General features: G+C 38.2%; 1 protein-coding gene and 1 long non-coding RNA gene across 4 annotated transcripts; one reads left to right on the top strand and one right to left on the bottom strand.

Moving 5' to 3' along the window:
- Positions 1–5,393: 5,393 nt before the first annotated feature.
- On the bottom strand, positions 5,394–10,119 carry LOC143668345 (uncharacterized). Its single transcript, XR_013168412.1, has 3 exons — positions 9,963–10,119; positions 7,129–7,262; positions 5,394–5,466 (listed from the first exon to the last, which is right to left on the bottom strand). It is a non-coding gene; the product is annotated as an uncharacterized LOC143668345 (long non-coding RNA).
- Positions 10,120–10,240: 121 nt separating this feature from the next.
- Positions 10,241–19,641, top strand: CCNG2 (cyclin G2). 3 transcript variants are annotated; one of them, XM_077143074.1, is made up of 8 exons: positions 10,241–10,430; positions 11,435–11,572; positions 12,212–12,349; positions 13,383–13,633; positions 13,824–13,902; positions 13,996–14,094; positions 16,822–17,027; positions 18,249–19,641. In XM_077143074.1, the coding sequence occupies exons 2-8, from the start codon at positions 11,435–11,437 to the stop codon at positions 18,370–18,372; spliced, it is 1,035 nt and encodes a 344-aa protein (XP_076999189.1). In that variant the 5' UTR covers positions 10,241–10,430; the 3' UTR covers positions 18,373–19,641. The 3 variants fall into 3 exon arrangements, with proteins under 3 accessions (XP_076999189.1, XP_076999190.1, XP_076999192.1); XM_077143075.1 differs by lacking the exon at positions 10,241–10,430 and adding an exon at positions 11,048–11,140; XM_077143077.1 differs by lacking the exon at positions 10,241–10,430 and adding an exon at positions 11,239–11,356.
- Positions 19,642–20,233: the final 592 nt, after the last annotated feature.

The following is a 20,233-nucleotide window of genomic DNA, read 5'->3' as shown; positions in this document are numbered from 1 at the left end:
TAGATGCTCTTTATCATGTTGAGCATCTATATTTATAAGAGACATTAGTTTGAATTTTCTGTCCTTGTTATATCTTTATTTGGGCTTTGTGTCAGAGTCATGTAATGAGTTGGGAAGTGTTCCCTCCTCTTCTGTTATTTGAAAGAGTTTGTGAAGAATTGGTATTAACTTTTTAAAGTTTGGTAGAATATACCATGTTTTATAAGATGCTGAAGCAACCAATTTTGAGTGAAGTTAAAAGAAATGTAGCCAAATGGATTGTTTATGTCTAATTCAGAGTTTTGTTTTTCTTATTATTCCTGAATACCTGAGGCACCATTTAGAGTAATGGTTAAAAAGTGGGGGTACTAGAGTAAGATTATCTGGGTTGGAATACTAATTCCACCACTGACTAATTGTCAGATCAAGTTACCTAACTCCTCTGTGCCTCGATTTCTCCATCTGTACAACAGTACTTACCCCATATGTGTGCCTTGGATATTACATTTATATTAATACATATAAAGCACCTACTACAGGGCTTGACACAATTATTGCGCAGTAAATATGTACTATTGTGAAGCTAATGAATTTTAACTTCAGGATTCCTCACATGCATAAGCCCCTTCGGAAGTCTCAGAAGGGATCATAATGGAATGTTTACACAGTTATATGTTCTTTGAGTTTTGCAAAAGTAATACATTTTAACTGCAACCAGTTAAGGCTGCTTTTTCCATGTCAAATTTCATTGTATTGAGTGGTGGCACTTGAGTGGCCATCAACATTTTTGGGCTCTAGTTAAGGGGAAGCTGAGTAGAGGACATACAATTCTTACTGGAATTTGGAAAGATTTTTGGGATGTTCCACTAAAACAATTGAGGAATTATGGAATCCTAATTTGGATGTATAGGAAAGGTAGCTTCTTTTGTCATCCATCAAGGCTTTTCTTAAAAAACTAGGAGAAAATTCAGGTTAAAAAGTAATAGAAAAATACTGATTTTTTAATATTGAAAAAAATGGAATATGAAATAAAAGTGCTAAAAATGAGTAAGTAGCATGTGTTTAGACATCAAGAAGCAAATTGTAACATTTTGTTTTTCTCAGATCATTTCTATATTAGTTTCCTAGGATTGCTGTAATAAATTATGTGACTTAAAACAACAGAAATTTTCTTTTCCCTCAGTTCTGCAGGCTCAAAGTCTGAAATCCCAGTGTCGGTGGAGCCACACCCTTTGAAAGCTCTCTGGAAGAAGCTTCCCTTGTTCCTTCCTAGCTTTTTTTTTTTTTTTTTTAAATTTAAAATGTCTTTATTCATTTATATGGTCAATATTGTTCCCTACTTTTAAAAAACGACATTCGTCTTTCAATATGTCAAGCTTAGCTTAAAAATTCATGAGTCTCAGGGTGCACGGGTAGTCCAGCGGTAGATCTTGCTTACTAGCAGAAGACCCGGTTAGACTCCAGCCCTTGCATTCCAAAAAGAAAAAAAAAATCAACAAATGGTGCTGTGATAATGGGATATTCACATAGAAAGGAATGAAATGTGACCCCCACCACACAGCATACCAAAAAAAAAAAATTCATGAGTCTCTTCTAAATCACATATTAACAGACAGGAAAATTCAATTCATCAGACATTATTAAACACTTTTACATATATGCAGAGTCTTGGATAAATGGTTAAAATGATAGGTGAACATTAATGTCAGCACAAGGATATTCCAAGAATACCAAAGGGTTTAAAATAAAATGTATTTGCACCGTGGACAAAAGGATGGGCCACAGCGACTCAGCAGGAAGGGTTCTCGCCTGCCTGCTGGGGACCCGGGTTTGATTCGTGGTGCCTGCCCATGCAAAAAAAAAAAATAGTGTTTGCACTGATTTTTTTGAAACAACTTGTTTTTGTAGATCTTTAAATACCCCATTCCAAATCTTCCAACTCCTGCAGAAAAGCTTTCTCCTTTTTCATTTTCTTTGGGAGTTACGTCCCATGTTGCTAGGGAGACTTTCATCCCTGGATGTGATTTCCCATGCACAGTGGAGGGAAATGATTTTACTTGCAGAGTTGGGCTTAGAGAGAGAAGCCACATTTGCTTCCTTTGATTTTTTTTTCTATTTTTTTAATTATATAATATAACATATACACAAAGCAAAAAAAATAAAAATGCAACAATTTTCAAAGCACTCTTCAACAAGTATTTACAGATCTCAGAATTTGTCATGGGCTACCATATCATCATCTCAGATTTTTCTTTCTAGTTTCCTTTGATTTTTAAGGGTTGTTTTTGACAAGGGCTGGTTGAGGCTCCATATTCTGAGGTGGTTCATGTTCTTTCAGTCTGGAATTGGTGATTGGTTTATTTCTTTTTTTTTTTAATGTGATCTTATTGAGATATATTCATATACTTTATAATCCATCCAAAGTATACAATCAATGGTTCACAGTATCATCACATAGTTTTACATTCATCACCATGATCATTCTTAGAACCTTTGCATTATTCCAGAAAAGAAATAAAAAGGAAAAAGAAAATCCAAACATCCTGTACTCTTTACCCCACCCTCTTATTGACCACTAGTATTGGACTCTACCCAATTTTAAGACTTACAATAGAGGTAGGTTAACTAAGACAATGTAGTATTGTCAGAGATAGATATATAAGTGGAACACAACAAAACGTCTAGAAGTAGAGCCACATAAACTTGGGCAATCAACTTTTTTTTTTCAATATAGTTTTGCAATCATTATCAAAGACCAGAGCAACTGGGCTATAGTTCAACAACTTCAGTTATTTCCTTCTGGCTAGTCTAAAACACCAGACACTATAAAGAAATATCTATATAATAAGTCACTAGTCACAGTTATTTGTTAAATCCTAATTTCTCAGTTATACTTCCTCCCTTACATTTGATCTTTCTCCCAATCTTCATCTTCCTAGCTTCTTGATGGTTGGAAATCTTAGACCTTCCTTGGCTTGCAGCTGCATCACTCCAATCTCTGCCCATATGTTCACATGTGGGCAGTCTTTCCAATTTTTTTTCTCCCTATAAAGATGCTAGGTATTGGATTTAGGGCCCACCCTAAATCAGTATGACCTCATTTTTATCTAGTTACATCTGCAAAGACCGTATTTCCAAATAAGGTCACATTAACAGGTTCAGGGTGGACATGAATTTGGGTGGACACTAGTCAACCCATATAATTCCAAAAGTAATACTTCTGGAAAGGAAGTGACAATTTTTAATAGAAGTAATGGATAGGTTACTGGATTGTTTGAGAACTCCATTAATTCAGATGAGAAAATCATAAGATCATATTGGAAAAAGATTAAAGTTTCTTGCTGATTGACATGTAATACTGAGATTGACAAAGGTAACATAAAATTCAAAATATGCTACTGCTTCTATAATAAGGAAACAGATGACAAGCTAATTAATAATCATGGTCAGTTTTCACTGGTGCCCTGAGCTCTTCCAGTTCATAGATGAAAAAAACTTGATAAAGATTTTCCCAAGTTAGACACCAATTCTAAAATAACAATGGCATCATTAAATGAGTTGTAAAATTGAAATATTTCTATCAATAATTTAGAAAATTGATTAGCCATGCCAGAGGGAGAATAAATTAAAAATTTTTCTCTATAGAAAATTATATTACAATATTGTTAACATAGGAAGAAGTGATCAGAGAGTTTGCAGTCCAAAAAATATTAGCAAAAAGTTTTATAGTGGTGTGCCAGGCAATTTATTAATAAAAAATATTATAGAATTTCCTAAGTATCTTGTGTTCATGAGTGTGGACAATTTTATTTTCCAGAGATGGCCACCACAATATCTCCCATCCCACTTGTTCTTCTTACAATGTGATTGAAACTCTCATTGAGAGGTGGACTCTATGCTCCCTTCCTTTGAATCTGGGCAGACTTGGGACTGTGGCTGAAGGGATACTGTAGCTGGTAGAATTATAAGCCCCCCCCCAAAGATATCAACATTCTAATCTCTGAATTTGTGCTAAATTACATGGTAAAGGGAATTAAGATTACTGATGGAGTTAAGGTTGCTAACCCAATGACCATGAGATGAGATTAGCCTGAATTATCTAGATGGGCTAGTGTAATCATCAAATCAGCCTTATAAGAGAAAGGATAGATTCAGAGAGAGATTTGAAGACAGTATGATGCTGGCTTTGAAGATGGAGGAAGGTGTGACCTTTAGAAGCTGGAAAGGAAAAGGAAATGGATTTTCCCTTAGAGCCTCCAGAAGGAATGCAGCCCTACTGACACCACGATTTTAGCTCAGTGGGACCCATTTTGAACTTCTGATCTCCAGTACTGTAAGATAATAAATTTGTGTTGTTTTAAGTCACTAGATTTGTGGCAATTTGTTATAGCATCGATACAAAACTAACATGGAAGCTGTGTGACTGCCAAGGCTAGTCCATAAAAGGAGATACAGTGCTTATCAGGTCCTCTTCAGGCTCAGTCACATGCTATGGGGAAGGAGAGATACCATGTAGGGTGGCGACAAGGAGTTGTTCCAGCCACCAGCCTCAGTTGAGACCCCAGCCATGGTCACCATCAACTCCAGACACATGAGTGAGTGACTCTCAACATGATGCCTGCTCCAGCCACCACCTGACTGCAACTTCAGAAACACCCTGGACAAGGGCGGCCTCCCTGAGCTCAGCAGATCCCCAGAACTGTGGGTGATAACAATAAAAGGATTGCTGTTTTAAGCCACTAAAATTTGGGGCAATAGATACTCAGAATAATCAGCAACAGATAATCAGAATAGTGAGTATATGTAAGCTTTAAAAAATTTACAATTTGTCTTTTTCTAAATAAATATTTATGTCTGTATCTATTGTTATATTTATAAATTTCTTCTCTTTTCCCTAGAGAGAGGCCCTTCAAATTGTAAAGTTTCATTCTCCCCTATTCCAAATCTGGTTCTGCTCCTGCACATAGCTACAATTTCTTGTTCAGAGTATGGCTGAAAGCTTGTAAAATGTTGGGCTTGCCACTTTCAGATTTGAGGTCTTGCTCAGAAGAAAGTCAGAGAGGAGAATATGTGGGATGCCTCACTAATGTGTTCTGCTGATTGCTGAGAGCGATTAATCTGCTCTATAGGTGATCTTATAACAATACCCACAATGAACAGATTTGAGGAGCTTTGATATAAAGTAATCTTTCTTTTTAAGAGTCTCATGCTCTACCGACTGAGCTAGCTGGGCAATCAATCTTTCTTTTTAGAAGTTTTAAAAAAACACTTTCATGTGGAAGATACTTTAAAACATTAAGGAGAGCAAAATTTAAGCTTTCACTATTTATTCATATCATTTTAAATGTCCATCGCCTTTTCATTTGACATCAAAATAAAGGATAATTACTCTCACAGAAAGTAGAAACTTCCTTTGGGAATAGGGTGATATATTCAACAGATGTCTCCTTTATGATTCTTTGCTGACAGTGTCAATTTCGCATAGCACTGTGATGTAAGGGAAAGCCAGAAAATTTCTGTTATGGCTCTTGGAAAAAGTCATAAAAGAAGAATGTGTTACACAAACAATAATGCATATAGTCCCAGAATGTAGCCCTGGCTCCTTTAAAAAAATATTTGCTTTGGAATCAGACCCTCCATTTCGAGATAACCATCTCTGATTTAAGGAATCCCCCTTATCTCAGTTGCACTCTCCTTTCCCTGCCTTTCCACACCATGTTAAAACTACTTCATTTATTTCAGTTGACTTAGCATAACAGAAATCAGTTCTGGATACTAAAGTTAAGAGTGGGGCCATAAAGTCAAAAGTAAGTTGAGTTTTGGGGCTTACAGAGGGGATAATTCATATAAGACTTGCTCACTTGCAGTTTGGTAGAACTGGGAGTAGCTAAACGGGTTGGCTGGAAAAACTGGTTCTCCTGTGGCTGTCATTCTGATGGTCTCCACATTGCATATAATCCCCACAATTGCAAAATTGGGCAAATCAATATCTGGGAATTGATTTTGTTGTGAATATTGCCAATCTTTTCACAGATCAGTAAACGCACTGGCTAGGAAAGAGGCCATATGCCTCTATCATTAACCACAGCAGCAACTGCAACAAAATATGCACACAGTAAACAGATTTTAAAATGTTGGGCTTGCCACTTTCAGATTTGAGGTCTTGCTCAGGAGAAAGTCAGAGAGGAGAATATTTGGGATGCCTCACTAATGTGTTCTGCTGATGGTTGAGAGTTATTAATCTGCTGTATAGGTGATCTCATTCTTTCAGGTTCAAATTAAAAAGTGAGCTCTTTGTTGAAAAAATAGGAATTTCTTCAAGATGGCACTGGAGTTAGGTTACACCTTTCCTGCCTTCTACCTAGGACCATCTCCTTTGCAGGTTTAGCCCAAGCAGGAAGTTTGGGGCTGCAAGCTACCCTTAATGACAGAAAATAACCCAGGTGGGGAAGCCAGAAATAGAGAGTAGAGGAAGGTGCGAGTTTGGTCCCGGGTCAACTTTACAAATCCTGTTCCTAGGGTTCTTTTCCTTTCAGGGTTGCTTTTCACCAGATTCTTTTGATGAGGTTTGGGATGATCCCTTTCTTTTCCTTCCTGAAGTCATAGCATTGGGAAAAATTCCAATAGGCTACATGTATATAGCAAAAGTACTTTCACAAACATTTACATTTAATGTTTACTTGTAAAAAAGGCAGAACTACCTTTTGTTTTGTTTTGTTTTACACAGATTAGAAAACTGAGGCTCAGGGCAATGTGAATTATTCAAGGTATTCAAAGTAATATCTCTAGTGTGTAGGATAGGTCTCAAAGCCAGGTGTTTTGATCCCATTTGCCCTATATCTCAGATATAACTGAGTATATTCCCATGTGTGCTTTATTTATCTATCTTTTGTATCCCTGAGGCCTAGAACCATGTCTGGTATGTATGGTGTATTCATTAGATGTTTGTGGATTAAAAACTGTGTCCTATTGTCCAAAATCATCATCTCTGAAGAGAAAGATGATTTCTGGGAAGTTGGGGAAATTTTGATGTCTTACAAAGTTCAGGGGAAGTCCAAGTACTCATTTAGGGAGGCACTGTAGCAGTCACTTGGGAATGCCCTATTTCCTTTGCAAGGTAGAAACAGAGAACTAAAACATATTACTTACGAGTGAGTAGGTTTGAAGGACACTCGCTCAAGGAGTCAAGGATTTGCTGAATGCAGGCATTGTTTCCATGTGGGTGCTTCATTGCTTCTTTCCCTTTCTGTGCCCACTTTCTAGTTCCATAGTCTCAGATGTCGCTGGGGACAAAGGGCTCCATGTTATGCCTTTATGGGGTTATTGGGGGTTGTATAGTTGAGAGTATCACTCAACCATATTGCACCCTATTACCATGCTGTAGAAGACCAAGTATCTTATAATAAAATAAATTCCCACAAAGTCCTTATTGGGGATGACTGTAAGATTTCTGGTTTCCCTATTTTATACTGTAACCAAGAAATGAATATTTAAGGGATGATTTTGATTACTGAATCAATATATGGATATTCCTTTTTGCTTTCTGGTATACTGGAGTAGACAGAGGGAAATACCTGAAATTTCCAAATTGTAATCCAGCTGCCTTGATCTCTGATAATGATTTTATAGCCTTTACCTTCTGCCACTCTGACTGTAAAACCTGGTGACTAATCTTCATCGGTACCCATTTATCCAGTTTTTCAACTTTAGAGTCTTGTAATCACTAAGACAGCCCCTAATACACGAAGGGTCTTGGGTCAGTCCAGAACTAACCCACCCCAAGTCCAAAGTTATCTTAATAATCAAGAATGGATCTAATCAAAATGGACCCGCCTGACATGTGCTATAGCTTAGACTTTAACCTTCAAGTGTTTTTGCCTGTGCTTTAACAGGGCTCCAAAGAGCAGGAAATTTAACATTTACAAAACTTTCTTGCCTTACTCTTAGAGAATTGTTCAACTAATTCAAATGGCTACCTGTAAAAAAGATACATAAAATATCATACAGAATAGCACACAGTATACATTTTGTATAACTTTATAACATTTAGTGATCTAGGACAAGGGCAATTTATAGATCTTTTTATTTTAAATCTTCTCTATTATTTTAAAAATCGTCTACCACATAATTTAACATTTCCTCTTTCACATTGCTTATTCTATTTCTCATGTTCCTTTTTTTACATCTGCCCTCTAACTTAAAAAAAATATCCAATTGCCCTTCTATTTAGGTAAAAAATACTCCTTATTCTCACGGTCTTTGTTTTCCTCCCCCAATACTTTCTGTCCTTCTATGGACTCTGTCCACTGATGTTCTTAATACTTTGTACAAAAACTGTCTTCTAGGTAATTCTTTTCAAAGTTAGTTGCATGTCCCCATTTCCAGCAAGAAGTTTATGTCAAATAAAAGTATTAGTTTTAATAATGTTTGAAAGATCAAAGAAGCATTGAATAAAATTATGCAACCTGTAAATCATTTTAAAGTAGTCTGTGCATTTTATTTTCCAAAACCCTAGACAAAGAAACACCACTCTGAAATAAAAGTGTTAGCTCTTTGGACTCCTCTCTCTCCAATTCGTCTGTCTGTGCTTCTGTGTCGAGTATCAGCTAATACGCAAAGGGATTTAGTTCTAAAATTCTTTAACTACTCTGTAAGGAAGAGAAAATTACCTCTGGAGTTACATGTGCCTTTCCAAATTTACAAATAACAAAAAATGAATCATACAAAGAGCAGAAAAGAGAAATCTGCTCCCGGGGGCTATGCAATTATTTAGATTACAACTCAGGAATGTGCTATATACTGGTTGGCCTGTATGCGATCCGAGGCAGAGTGGAGGAGGGAGAAAGTATCGAAAGGGACTATAAATATTCGAATGGAGTTTTCTTTTACATCCTCCAGAGGTATTCTGAAAGAAAGTTTCTCCGGCCTAAGGCACCTGGTTGGTTTGCTTTATGCTCTGCTTCGGGAGAGGTGTCGCCTTTTAATAACAAACGTTAATTGTAATAGGCAATAAAGGATAATTTATAAATGACCAAGGATCAAACACCTTTGGAGTATTCATTAAAACAACAGCACTATTAAAACTCTGGAAATACACTATTATCATTATTAGGCGGTTCTGTGCCTCACCAATGTGTACAGGTAAGTTAAGAAAAAGGTTCTGTTCTGAACATTTTTTTTTATTATGGAAAATTGTAAAAGTACATAAAAATAGCAAGAATACTATAATGAGTGTTCATGTACTCATCACCAGCTTTAACAAATTCTGAACTTTCAACAAATTGTTAACATTTTGCCAACCTTGTTTCATCTATCCTCCCATTTTCTCCCTACTTTGGTAGGATACAATTTAAAGCAAATACCAGAACATGATAGTATTTTACTCGTAAATATTTGGGAGAACACACCCCAAAAATTTCATGACAATTTGACTGGTTATATAGTAGGACAGATTAAGAAGGAATGTAGAAAACTCTTTCCCAGTTGGAGGGATTGTCACAAAAACTCTAAAGCTGTTCAGACCCTTTGGGGGTGAGAACCAAGTAAGGCATTCTTCTGGGACAGGCAGAGATCGCCGGATAGGGAGGGAAAAAATCCGAGGGGCAGGTAAATGAATTCTTTCAAATCTGCCCACTTTAGGTTGAGCAATCCAAACCCAGCAGTTGCTAAGGCCCCAGGGAAGATAGAGACGCAGGAATCGGTGAAAGCCAATCAGAGGGCTCAAAGGCTTATCAGTTGGCCAATCCGGATTCCAGATTGACTCTGATCTTCAGCAGTCAGCGCTCCATCCACATCCAATCAGAGAGCCCGCTACTTTGGGCGGACTTTTCAAAACAGAGAAAACAAAACAAATCGGGGACCTTTAAAAGCTGCGATGAGGCCCAGAAACTATCTCCTTCCGCTTCTCAACCCTAACACTCGCTTTTCCTCCCCCTGCAGATCAATTGCGGTATATATCCGACGCTCAGATTCCACACTCCTACCTGGATCCGAGCTGTGGGGCCTGCCTTGATAAAGGAAGAAATTGCGGAGGAAGCTTAAAAACAGACTGGAGTGCATGGCCTAGAGGCGGGACTCTTTTTCAAAATCTGTTGCGGCAGCGGTGGATTCCTCCGCGGGGAGTCACAAGTCCCGCCCTCTCAAAACAAAAACAAGGGGTTTGCTTTGGCCTCCGAGGCTGCGGCGGCGGCGGCGGCGGTGGGGCTGCCCCGGGAGCCGAGGGTCTGGAGGGGCCGTCGTAACATCCCAGCGGGAGAGCCGGGGCGGTGGAGCCGGGGCTGTGAGACCGAGGCGGCGGTGGCAGAGGGGGGAAGGGTCGGATGCCGGTCTGGAGGCACTGCTGAGGCGGCGGGTCCCGGTCCTCGGAGACAGGTCCGGACGCCCCCACCGCGCCCAGCCCACTCCGGACCGCTGGCGACGCCGTGGGCAGGCGGAGGCGCGCCTTCCGCACAGTGAGTGGGACCCACCTGGGATCGTGGGTTTTTCTTTGTTCGTATTCCGGGCCCGGGGATGATCGGAGTGCCCGGGTACTGCCCACCCCCCTCACCCCCGGAGCGACCCTGGTGCTGCCTTCAGCCTCACACCCGGGAACTGGCCCCCGGCCGCAGGGAGATGATGGTGGAATGGATGCATTGGGCGAGGAGGCTGAAGACAATTCTCCGCCTTGGCCCTTCCTCCCACCCCCCACCCTCACTCCCCTTTTTCTCGGGGGATCGCTGGGATGCAGCTTCTTGGGTTGACAGCCCCAGAGCTCCGGACAGTTGCGGAAACGGGGTGTCGGTGGTGGACGGGTGTTGTCCGGTTACCGGGGGCGCTGGACTTGTGTTCCCGGGTCCTGGCTGGGTAAGGCCTCGCTCTACCCCACCGCTCTTTGGGACAAGGGTTCCTACACCCGGATGTCCGAGTAGGAACTACCAAAGTGGATGGGGAAGGCTTGCGAAGGTGGGGTGGGGGGAGTGCTCGACTCGAGCGAGAGTGGGGTCGGGCTGGGCTCCCCGGGAGGGGCGGGGCTCAATAATCTCCTCCCTCTGGTTCTTTGTTCAGTCGCGAGGCTCTCTCTCCCTTCCCCCTTATTGTACGCCGCCCCCACCCCCAGAACCCGCTGCAGGAGCTGCTCTCGCTGTAGCTTGCTGAGCAGGACCCCCTACCCCCACGGCCTCAGGTGGGGAGGACCGCCCCGGGGACAGTTTCCTGTTGTGAAACGCCGAGAGGCCGCGGCTGGCCGCTCGGACCCTCGGCTGGCTGGCAGAGGCGAGCACGACCCCTCCCCCGTCACACCTCCCTGGCGGCGGGGGAGGTTTGCCCTGGGGTTCTGGCCGACCTGACTGGTCTCCTCACTCTCTCTGGACCAGGGTGTATTGGGGCCCCCTCGTTGGAGGTATTGGCAGCACTTCTTTTCTGCTCTCCAATTTCCCCCTCCCCAGGATACATTCTTTGTGTGGTTTCTTTGCTGCAGATGAAGGATTTGGGTTCAGAGAAGTTGGCAGCTAGCGAAGGGGTCCAGCTCTTCGGATTGTTGAACCTCTACCTGGAACAGGAGCAGAGATTTCAACCTCGAGAAAAAGGGCTGAGCTTGATTGAGGCTACCCCGGAGGTAAGTTTCCAGGAGGATAAGTCACTCAAGCAGCTGATGGGGCTTGGAGGGGATAACTTTTTTTTTTTTCAATTGAATCAAGACTTAATGCTACAAAGTTTCTCAAGAACTGGAATATTAAGATAAACTTTAATACAGGGCCATGCTTTTGTTTCTTAGTAAGATGAGAGAACCTGGAGAACTAATGTTTCTTAATGTGGCATCCCCAGCCTACAGTTTTTGGGTGGGAAACTCCCTGGGAATTAAGTAGCTCATTTGCAATACCCTTTGGCTATGAAATTCTTATAGTAGGATCTTAAATGATTTTTTTTAAAAAAGAACAAGCAAGGAACACTCTACCTCTATTCCAAGGGAACTGAATTATATTTATTTGCTGTGACCCTCTGGAATTGTGGCAGTAGCTCACCTTATATTGGATTGTTCTGCTTAAGGTATATTTTTAAAAAGTAATGATTTATACATATTTCATATCTAATGAAGTGTATAGCTTTAGTTAAGTGATAGTACTTTTTCTCCCTCAGATTTCTTGAAGACTAAGAAAAAAAATTACCTTATTCTTTGAATCCTTTTTGATTTAACTGTTATTACCCATCTAGTTCTAAGAAAATCATAAACTCTGGCTTTTGGTTTTTCTTTTAGAATGATAACTCTTTGTGTCCACGATTGAGAAATGCCAAAGTAGAAGATTTAAGGAGTTTAACCAACTTTTTTGGATCTTGCACTGAAACTTTTGTCCTGGCTGTCAATATTTTGGATAGATTTTTGGCTCTTATGAAGGTATTTAATTATTTTTATAAATAAATACTTCATTTTTTCAATACTCAGTGCCTAGCACAATGCCTGGCACACAAAGGTTCAGTAGATATTTGACAAATAAATGTACTAGTGTCTACTAAATATAAACATTTTTATATTTGAATTGGAATGGTGATCTTAAGTGCCAGATTGAACATAGTGTTGAATCTTTAAGTTAGATTTTGCTGGGTATGTTATGCATCTTCTCTGTGTGTATAGATCTCAAAATAAGGTTTTCATAGTTTTATCTACCATCATGTTTTACAGGAACCTAGGTGTTTTTAATACTGAAATGTGGTAAATGGAAGTATAGCGGTATGCTAAGGGTGACCTACCACCTTCCCTATGAGAAGTCTTTTGAAAGCAGGGAGCCACAGCTTTACCAGCAGTCACTGGCAACTGTTAGAAAATGTGATGATTCTTCTGCCAATAGGATTGCTGCCAGCTGCTGGGTCAGTTTTCAAGGCACTGGAAAGTAAAGGGCAGCCATCTGTCCATAGCAGCTTTTACATATGTCCCACTCTTAACAACGGATACAATATTTCTCCTGGGCAAATCTCTATTGAAGTATGGGATGATTCTGAAGTATTTTTGCATAAAAAGACGAGAAATATAAAATATTATTTTTATATCCAAAGAAGTACTATATTTTCTTGGTATTAAAAGGCGTAATTTTGGGGATAATTGCTCTATATGAATTTATACTAGGTATAACTAAGTGCGAGAAGTCTAGCTTTTGAACCTGCACTGACTTTTTTTTTTTTAACCTACATTTAAATTTAAATTACATAATTTGAATGCTCAAACTCCCTTTTTTTTAAAGGGAGGCTAAAGCATAAAATGTTAAAATGATTAAGCAGGACTGTGGGTTAAGATAAATAAATATTTATTTGGAAGCAGCTTGACTGTGTTCTGTCTTAAAAGTAGGGACATCATTACAGTATATTTTTGAGTGTCCGCTTTGCTAAATCAAAGTGACAGTTGTTAGAAGAAAGCTTTTGTTCTTTTTTTTCAGGTGAAGCCTAAACATTTGTCTTGCATTGGAGTCTGTTGTTTTTTGCTGGCTGCTAGAATAGTTGAAGAAGAATGCAATATTCCATCCACTCATGATGTAATCCGGATTAGTCAGTGTAAATGTACTGCTTCTGACATAAAACGGATGGAAAAAATAATTTCAGAAAAGTTGCACTATGAATTGGAAGCTACTACTGCCTTAAACTTTTTGCACTTATACCACACTATTGTACTTTGTCATACTTCAGAAAGGTCAGTGGTATTAAACAAAGTTTTGTACTTTGGGCATTGCTCTTACTCACAGTAAAGAACTAGAATGCCAATGAATTTTATACTTTGCCCTCTCCCAGCTTTCAACTTTGACTTTTAATGGCAAATCCTTAAAATAATTTAAATCTTTGGTTGTTTCATAAATATTTTGTCCTTTCTTTGAACTGTATAGGAAAGAAATATTGAGCCTTGATAAACTAGAAGCCCAGCTGAAAGCTTGCAACTGTCGACTTGTCTTTTCAAAAGCAAAAGTGAGTTGGTTTCTGCTTAAATATGTCTCACACTTTATATTTTGAATTTAAAAATAAATACTAATTTTAATTTATTTTTTTTTGTTGTTGTAGCCATCAGTATTAGCTTTGTGCCTTCTCAATCTGGAAGTAGAAACTCTGAAATCCATGGAATTATTGGAAATTCTTCTGCTTGTTAAAAAACATTCCAAGGTAAATATCTTCAGTTCTTATTCTTTAAAGCAAGCTTCCTTTCTAATGTTTCATTTTTCCTATGGTTATCTAAACATTAAGTAATGTTTTTATTGGGCTATTAACTGTTACACTTATTTTTTTCTTGTATTTTAAGTGAATCTTCTGGACAGCTTTGACCCAGACAGTACTCAGCTAGAAGGGAACTTGGCCACTTAGTCCGTGCAGAAACAATTCAGCATGGTGATTGTTCTAGTTTGCTAGTGGGCAGAATGCAATATACCAGAAACAGAATGGCTTTTAAAAAGGGGGATTTAATAAGTTGCTAGTTTACAGCTCTAAGGCCGAGAAAATGTCCCAATTAAAACAAGGCTATAGAAACGTTCAATTTAAGGCATCCAGGGAAGGATACCTTGGTTCAAGAAGGCTGATGAAGTTCAGGGTTCCTCTGTCATCTGGAAGGGCATATGGCGAACTTCTTCTCCTGACTTCCTGTTTCATGAAGCTCCCCAGGAAGCATTTTCCTTCATCTCCAGAGGTCGCTGGCTGGTGAACTCTCCTTCTCATGACTATGTTGTTCTGCTCTGCTTTCTGAATCTCTCATTCTCCAAAATACTTCCTCTACGGGACTCCAGAAACTTATCAAGACCCACCCAAATGGGTGGAGACATGTTTTCACCTAATCCAATTTAACAACCACTCTTGATTAAATCACATCTCCAGGGAGATGATCTGATTTCAGTTTCAAACATACAGTGTTGAATAGAATTATTCTGCCTTTGTGATATGGGATTTAGATTAAAACATGACTTTTCTAGGGGATACACATCCTTTCAAACCAGCATAGTGATGCCCCTTCTGTAGTATTCTTGCCAGATGGTAATACAGCTGTGTACACTGTCACATGTACACTTTTCTAAAATGCATACTAGGAAGTAGACTTAGTAAATATGCAAATGGATAGGATTCCATCCCATCACATTGTAGGGCTGAATTATCATCCCATAATTAGCATTTTCAGAATAAAAAACAGTGTTTCTCTTTAACCCCTGTGGGCAGGCCAGTCTAGTAACTTTCAGAGTCATAAAGGTATAAAACAAGAAAAGCACAGTTTGTTTTTTTTTAGCTAATGGTCTAGTTGGGGAATGATGAAACTTAACATGAGATGGTGTGTTCTGTCATTTAATTTTTCTGTTTCACAGTTAATTAGTGAATTAATTAAACAGATAATAAATATAAAGGAAATACCTTGTGATTTTGTTAGCAGAGAAGTTGGGCAGATGAGGGAGAGGCTATGACTGGGGCCCTCATTGAACCAAAAGAATCTTAGATAATGAGTGAAAGTTTGGGCAACAAATGCTAATGGCCAGAAAGTTGTATGAACTAGAAGTTTGGGAGGTCCTATTAGGGTGGACTTCCAGATAGTATGTCTGGGTGATAGTCATAAGCAGGTATAAGGATGTCCAACCTAAACTGGGGTTTTGGAAGCCAAGCATGGAAATGTGGTTAGAAGTGACAGATGACCAAGATTTGGACCTAATGGTGGGGACAATATTGGCTCCAATGACAGAAAGTTTGGGAGAAATCAATTTATGACGAAAGAAGTTTGAGTTTGAGGTATACATATACCTTCCAGATAGGTAGGTTTCTGGTAGGCATTTGGCAATCTGTAATAAAGACTCAGAAGATGAACTACAGTTGGGCATTGAAATTTGAAATTTCTCACGAGGAGGTAATAGTTGAAACCAATAGAGAGTGTGGTAGCCCTTTGTTTAGAGGTCACTTGAACTTCTGGGATCTCTGTGTTAGCCTTTCCCCTGCTTATAAGCCAAGTGAAGAACGATACATCCAGAGATGCAAGAGTACCAGAAATGTAAACAGAATGTTGGAAAGAGGTTTTCCAGAAGGAGGTGGTCAAGAATATTAAATTCTGAGGAGAGGTCTAGTAGAATGAGAATTGAAGGAGGTCATTGGATACATCTGAGGGTGATTTCAATTGCGTTAGGGCCAAGGGAGTAGAAAAAGCCAGATTGCAGGTAAATTGAGATCTAACTGGATTAGATAGAAATGGATGATGTAAAAATCTACTATAGGTGGTAAAATATTTTTACAGTGTGAAGCATTTTGTTTGTAACAGATAACCTCTAGATTTTGTTTTAATCTCAAATTTATTAGCTTATGTGATCTTTTTATGGTAGTGTTATCTGGAATTATCTTCAGTGAAAATTGATTCCTTGAAATAAAATGGGGTATACTCCTCAGTAGTAGAGAAACCATGTCCTTTATGTCCTCTTCTCTCATATTGTTAACTTGTCCATTGGCATATATCTGGTTTCATACTAATTATACATATTAGTAATCCAACTGCTTTATTATAGAAAGTTAAATTCTTTCACATGGAGATTATTAAAAACTATCCTTGATAGTTGATTTCTTAACAGACTTAACATGTTTTTAGGTCAAAGTATTTTCTAAGAACAGGCAGAGCTTTCTATCTGTGGAGCCCTATGTATATTATTTATACCTACGATTCTCTTCTCCTAAACCAGTGGTTTCCACATTTTGGTTGCACATTAGAACCACCAGGGGAGCTTTAAGAAAAATCTTGATGCTCAGATCACATCCTATTATCAATTAAATCAGAACATCAATATCTTTTAAGGATCCCTGAGTCATTCCAGGGTACAGCAAGGTTGGGGAACTACTGACTTAACATCATCATTAAAAAAATATATATATTTTTTTCAGATTAATGACACTGAGTTCTTTTACTGGAAGGAGTTAGTTTCTAAATGCCTAGCTGAATATTCTTCTCCTGAATGTTGCAAACCTGATCACAAGAAGTTAGTTTGGATTGTTTCAAGGCGCACAGCTCAGAACCTGCACAACAGCTACTATAGTGTCCCTGAATTGCCCACAATACCAGAGGGGGGCTGTTTTGATGAGAGTGAAAGGTAAGCAGGTTCCTTGACTAATTAGACTTCTTCAGATTACATATTACTGATTTGACACTCAAAACAAAACCATGGGATATTATAAAGTAAGGCATCAGAGAAAGGCCCTTCTCTAACACCATCATTTTTTTTCAAGTGAGAACATTAACCAGAAAGAGTTTTTATTGAAATAGGTAATGATTTATAAGAGAAAGTAGGTATTCTATTATGCTTTCTTTCTAACCTCAAAATTAAAAAAAAAAAGAAAAAGGAAAAGCTACTGGTTGTTTCCCATCTCTCCTTATCTCATCTCACTCTTTGATATACAGTTTAATTGGAAAAAAAAATTAAGCAGCATTCTGAGCTTTTGATGTTAAATGTGGTGTTATGGGAAGAAGTGTGAGGGGTAGTTTATGACTGGAAAGAAGGAACCACCACTTAATGTGGCAGACATCTGTATCTGCTTCTCCAATTTTGTCAAATGTCTTTGCCTTATTCAGAGTTTAATTATTTTTGTTTATAAAGTGAATTATTTGATCTTATTGAATTTGATTATTCTATAGGAAGTCAGGTAAAGCACCCCCAGTTCCATTTTCATAGCTTGTTGGTTTCTTGGTTTGATATTTGAGAATATCAATGTTGAAAAGACATCTCTCGTTCACAAACCATGTGACAGGAGATTAGGAGATATGCTGTCCTTAGTTTGTAGTTATTGGATTTAAAATACTTAGACTATGAGAGGGAAGGGTAAGGGGTATGGTATGTATGAGTTTTTCTTTTTATTTCTTTTTCTGAAATGATGCAAATGTTCTAAAAATGATCATGGTGATGAATACACAACTATGTGGGATGATATTGTGAGCTACTGATTGTATAATATGATTGGACAGTATGTGTGTGTGAAGATTTCTCAATAGAAATATTAAAAAAAAAGAAGGCAACAAAAAAAATAGACTAGCACAATTATTTGTTGTTGGAAATATTGATTTGTATGAGAATAAAAGCTTGGTGAATAATTTGTTTTAATCTCTTAAGAATATATTTTCTAATGAGATTGCAGTAGATTTAGGATGTCCTTGTAAGTTACATTTTGTCTATATAGAGCTTAAATTAAATTGAACTCTACATTTTGAATATGAAAATCTTAAGATGAAGGATGTTCATGCAGCAGTTCTATTTTGCCCATAAAACATATAAATATATTCTAAATAATGAAATCTCTTTGTCTCTTTTACACTTTAGTGAGGACTCTTGTGAAGATATGAGTTGTGGAGAAGAGAGTCTCGGCAGCTCTCCATCCACTGATCAAGAGTGCACCTTCTTTTTCAACTTCAAAGTGGCACAGACGCTGTGCTTTCCGTCTTAGAAGCTTAACTATTCTGTGTCAGAATTCAAAGTCTGTGTACAGGTTTCGAAGCAATAAATGGGGAGTAGGGAGTTTTCTGATCCAGCCCCCTTCTAGGCAGAAATTGCATAGACTGGAATTACCTACCTTCTATTTATTCAGATCAGAACTGGCCTATTTTCATATTTAATTCTAAGCCATCAAATGGGTTAGTGCCTCTTAATTGAAAATACTTTAGATATTGGCACTTTATTTTCCTTCTGGATCTTTAGCTACTTGGGGGAGGAGGGGAGGGGCTGGTACCTTCAATTTATTACTGTCCAAGATTTAGAGAAGAATAATGTAGCATATCCTATACTTTTTATAAAGCCTTCAGGTGTCTTTATTTAAACAGATGGGGGGGGTGAAGTGCTCTCTTAGCAGGGATAAAATAATGACTTATCTTAGATCTACCCCCTCCATTCTCAGAACAGAGACTATACTCTTAATGTCAAACACCATTTTTGTTGTTTTGCTTTTTAAATGATTGATGTACTTTCTGATGCAGATCCTATACACGTGGGAATCATAATATCAGCATTTCCATGGATTTTAGTAACTAATGTCTAAATTGAGGTTTACACTAAAGCAGAAATAATCGACAGTTAGGGCTGTTAGTTGTGTTCCTAATGCCTAAGTATTGTCAGTTCATAGTATTCCTTTAATGTGTTATTAAAACAATCCATGATCTGCTAGTTTTGCATGCACCTGTATGAATGCAGTGCAGGAAGTTGAACAGAACTAGGTAACTATGGAATTGATAAATGTTGATTAATAGTACATTTTACATAATTTTCTTATATTAAAATAAATGTCTGCATGATTGTGTTTTAATTGCTTTATAGTCACATTTCAGAAATATTGATATTAGTATATGGGTGCCAAAATTGAATATGAAGTTTAAAAAGTGTTGTAGTATTATAGTTTTAAGCACATCTTTGTGGTGGTATAGCCATAAGAATGGGATTATATAAACTCTGTAACAAGATTTTGTACAGAGAATTTGTTTTTTAAACTTTATAAAATGTATATGAAAATGTAAATCCTAAAAAAATGTATATAAAAGTACTGTATTTTTTTATCTTGTGTGTGTGATAGACTAGTCATTGCATGTAAATATAATTTATTGTGTATTCTGTATTATGTAAATCATATATTGATGACACTTTTTTTACTGATAGGTCAACATCCATTGGATGTTTTTCTGAAGTAGATCTTTTTGAAATGATAACAGATTACAACATAGAATAAAAATATTGATGAATTATACTACTTGTTTGTAATCACATCTTAATTTTTAATCTTTTGGTTAAAAAAAGTTTGCTAAGTTTCAGAAGGAAACTTTGACATGAAGTTTCCATGGTAAGATCTCTAACTGGCTACTAGAAGTCCTCTAGATAATATTTCCTCATAAATTTGTCGCTGTCCACACTTTGGCCCTCAGCCTAGGAAATAAGAACGAATCTCTCACATGGAAGTTGATCTTTGTCTGGGGTACACTCATCAAGCAAGCTCTCATAGACTGGTGTATAACCTCAATGCCTATTAATTTGCTGTGAAAAGCCACAGATACCAAGTGGACCAGAAGGCTCAGGTTGGCAGATTAGTGCAGTCTTTTTTTGCAGACAAGCCAAACTCTACAGAAGGTTGCTTAGTGAATAAGCATTGAGGACATTAGCTGTGTCATCCTTAGGGACAGCCTGTTACAGTGATGAAACGCTCTTTGATCTTCTTTTTCCAAGCCTTAGGCTTGTTTTGCAAGTGGTGTCTTTCTTTTGCATCAATTCCCCATTTGGATAATTTTGTAGATCTTTGTTTTCCATAGTTGGTTAGAAAAGCACCA

This window comes from Tamandua tetradactyla, chromosome 24 (assembly GCF_023851605.1).
Source record: "Tamandua tetradactyla isolate mTamTet1 chromosome 24, mTamTet1.pri, whole genome shotgun sequence".
Taxonomy (NCBI): Eukaryota; Metazoa; Chordata; class Mammalia; order Pilosa; family Myrmecophagidae; genus Tamandua; species Tamandua tetradactyla.
This window is presented reverse-complemented; position numbering and strand designations above follow the sequence as displayed.

What these genes read in the sequence shown, in the direction of transcription:
- CCNG2 (XM_077143074.1), top strand. Translation starts at nt 11,435, where the DNA reads ATGAAGGATTTGGGTTCAGAGAAGTTGGCAGCTAGCGAAGGGGTCCAG. An exon ending in CTTTGTCATACTTCAGAAAG is followed by an intron (nt 13,634 to 13,823) that starts GTCAGTGGTATT and finishes TGAACTGTATAG; the next exon opens with GAAAGAAATATTGAGCCTTG. An exon ending in TTGTTAAAAAACATTCCAAG is followed by an intron (nt 14,095 to 16,821) that starts GTAAATATCTTC and finishes TATTTTTTTCAG; the next exon opens with ATTAATGACACTGAGTTCTT.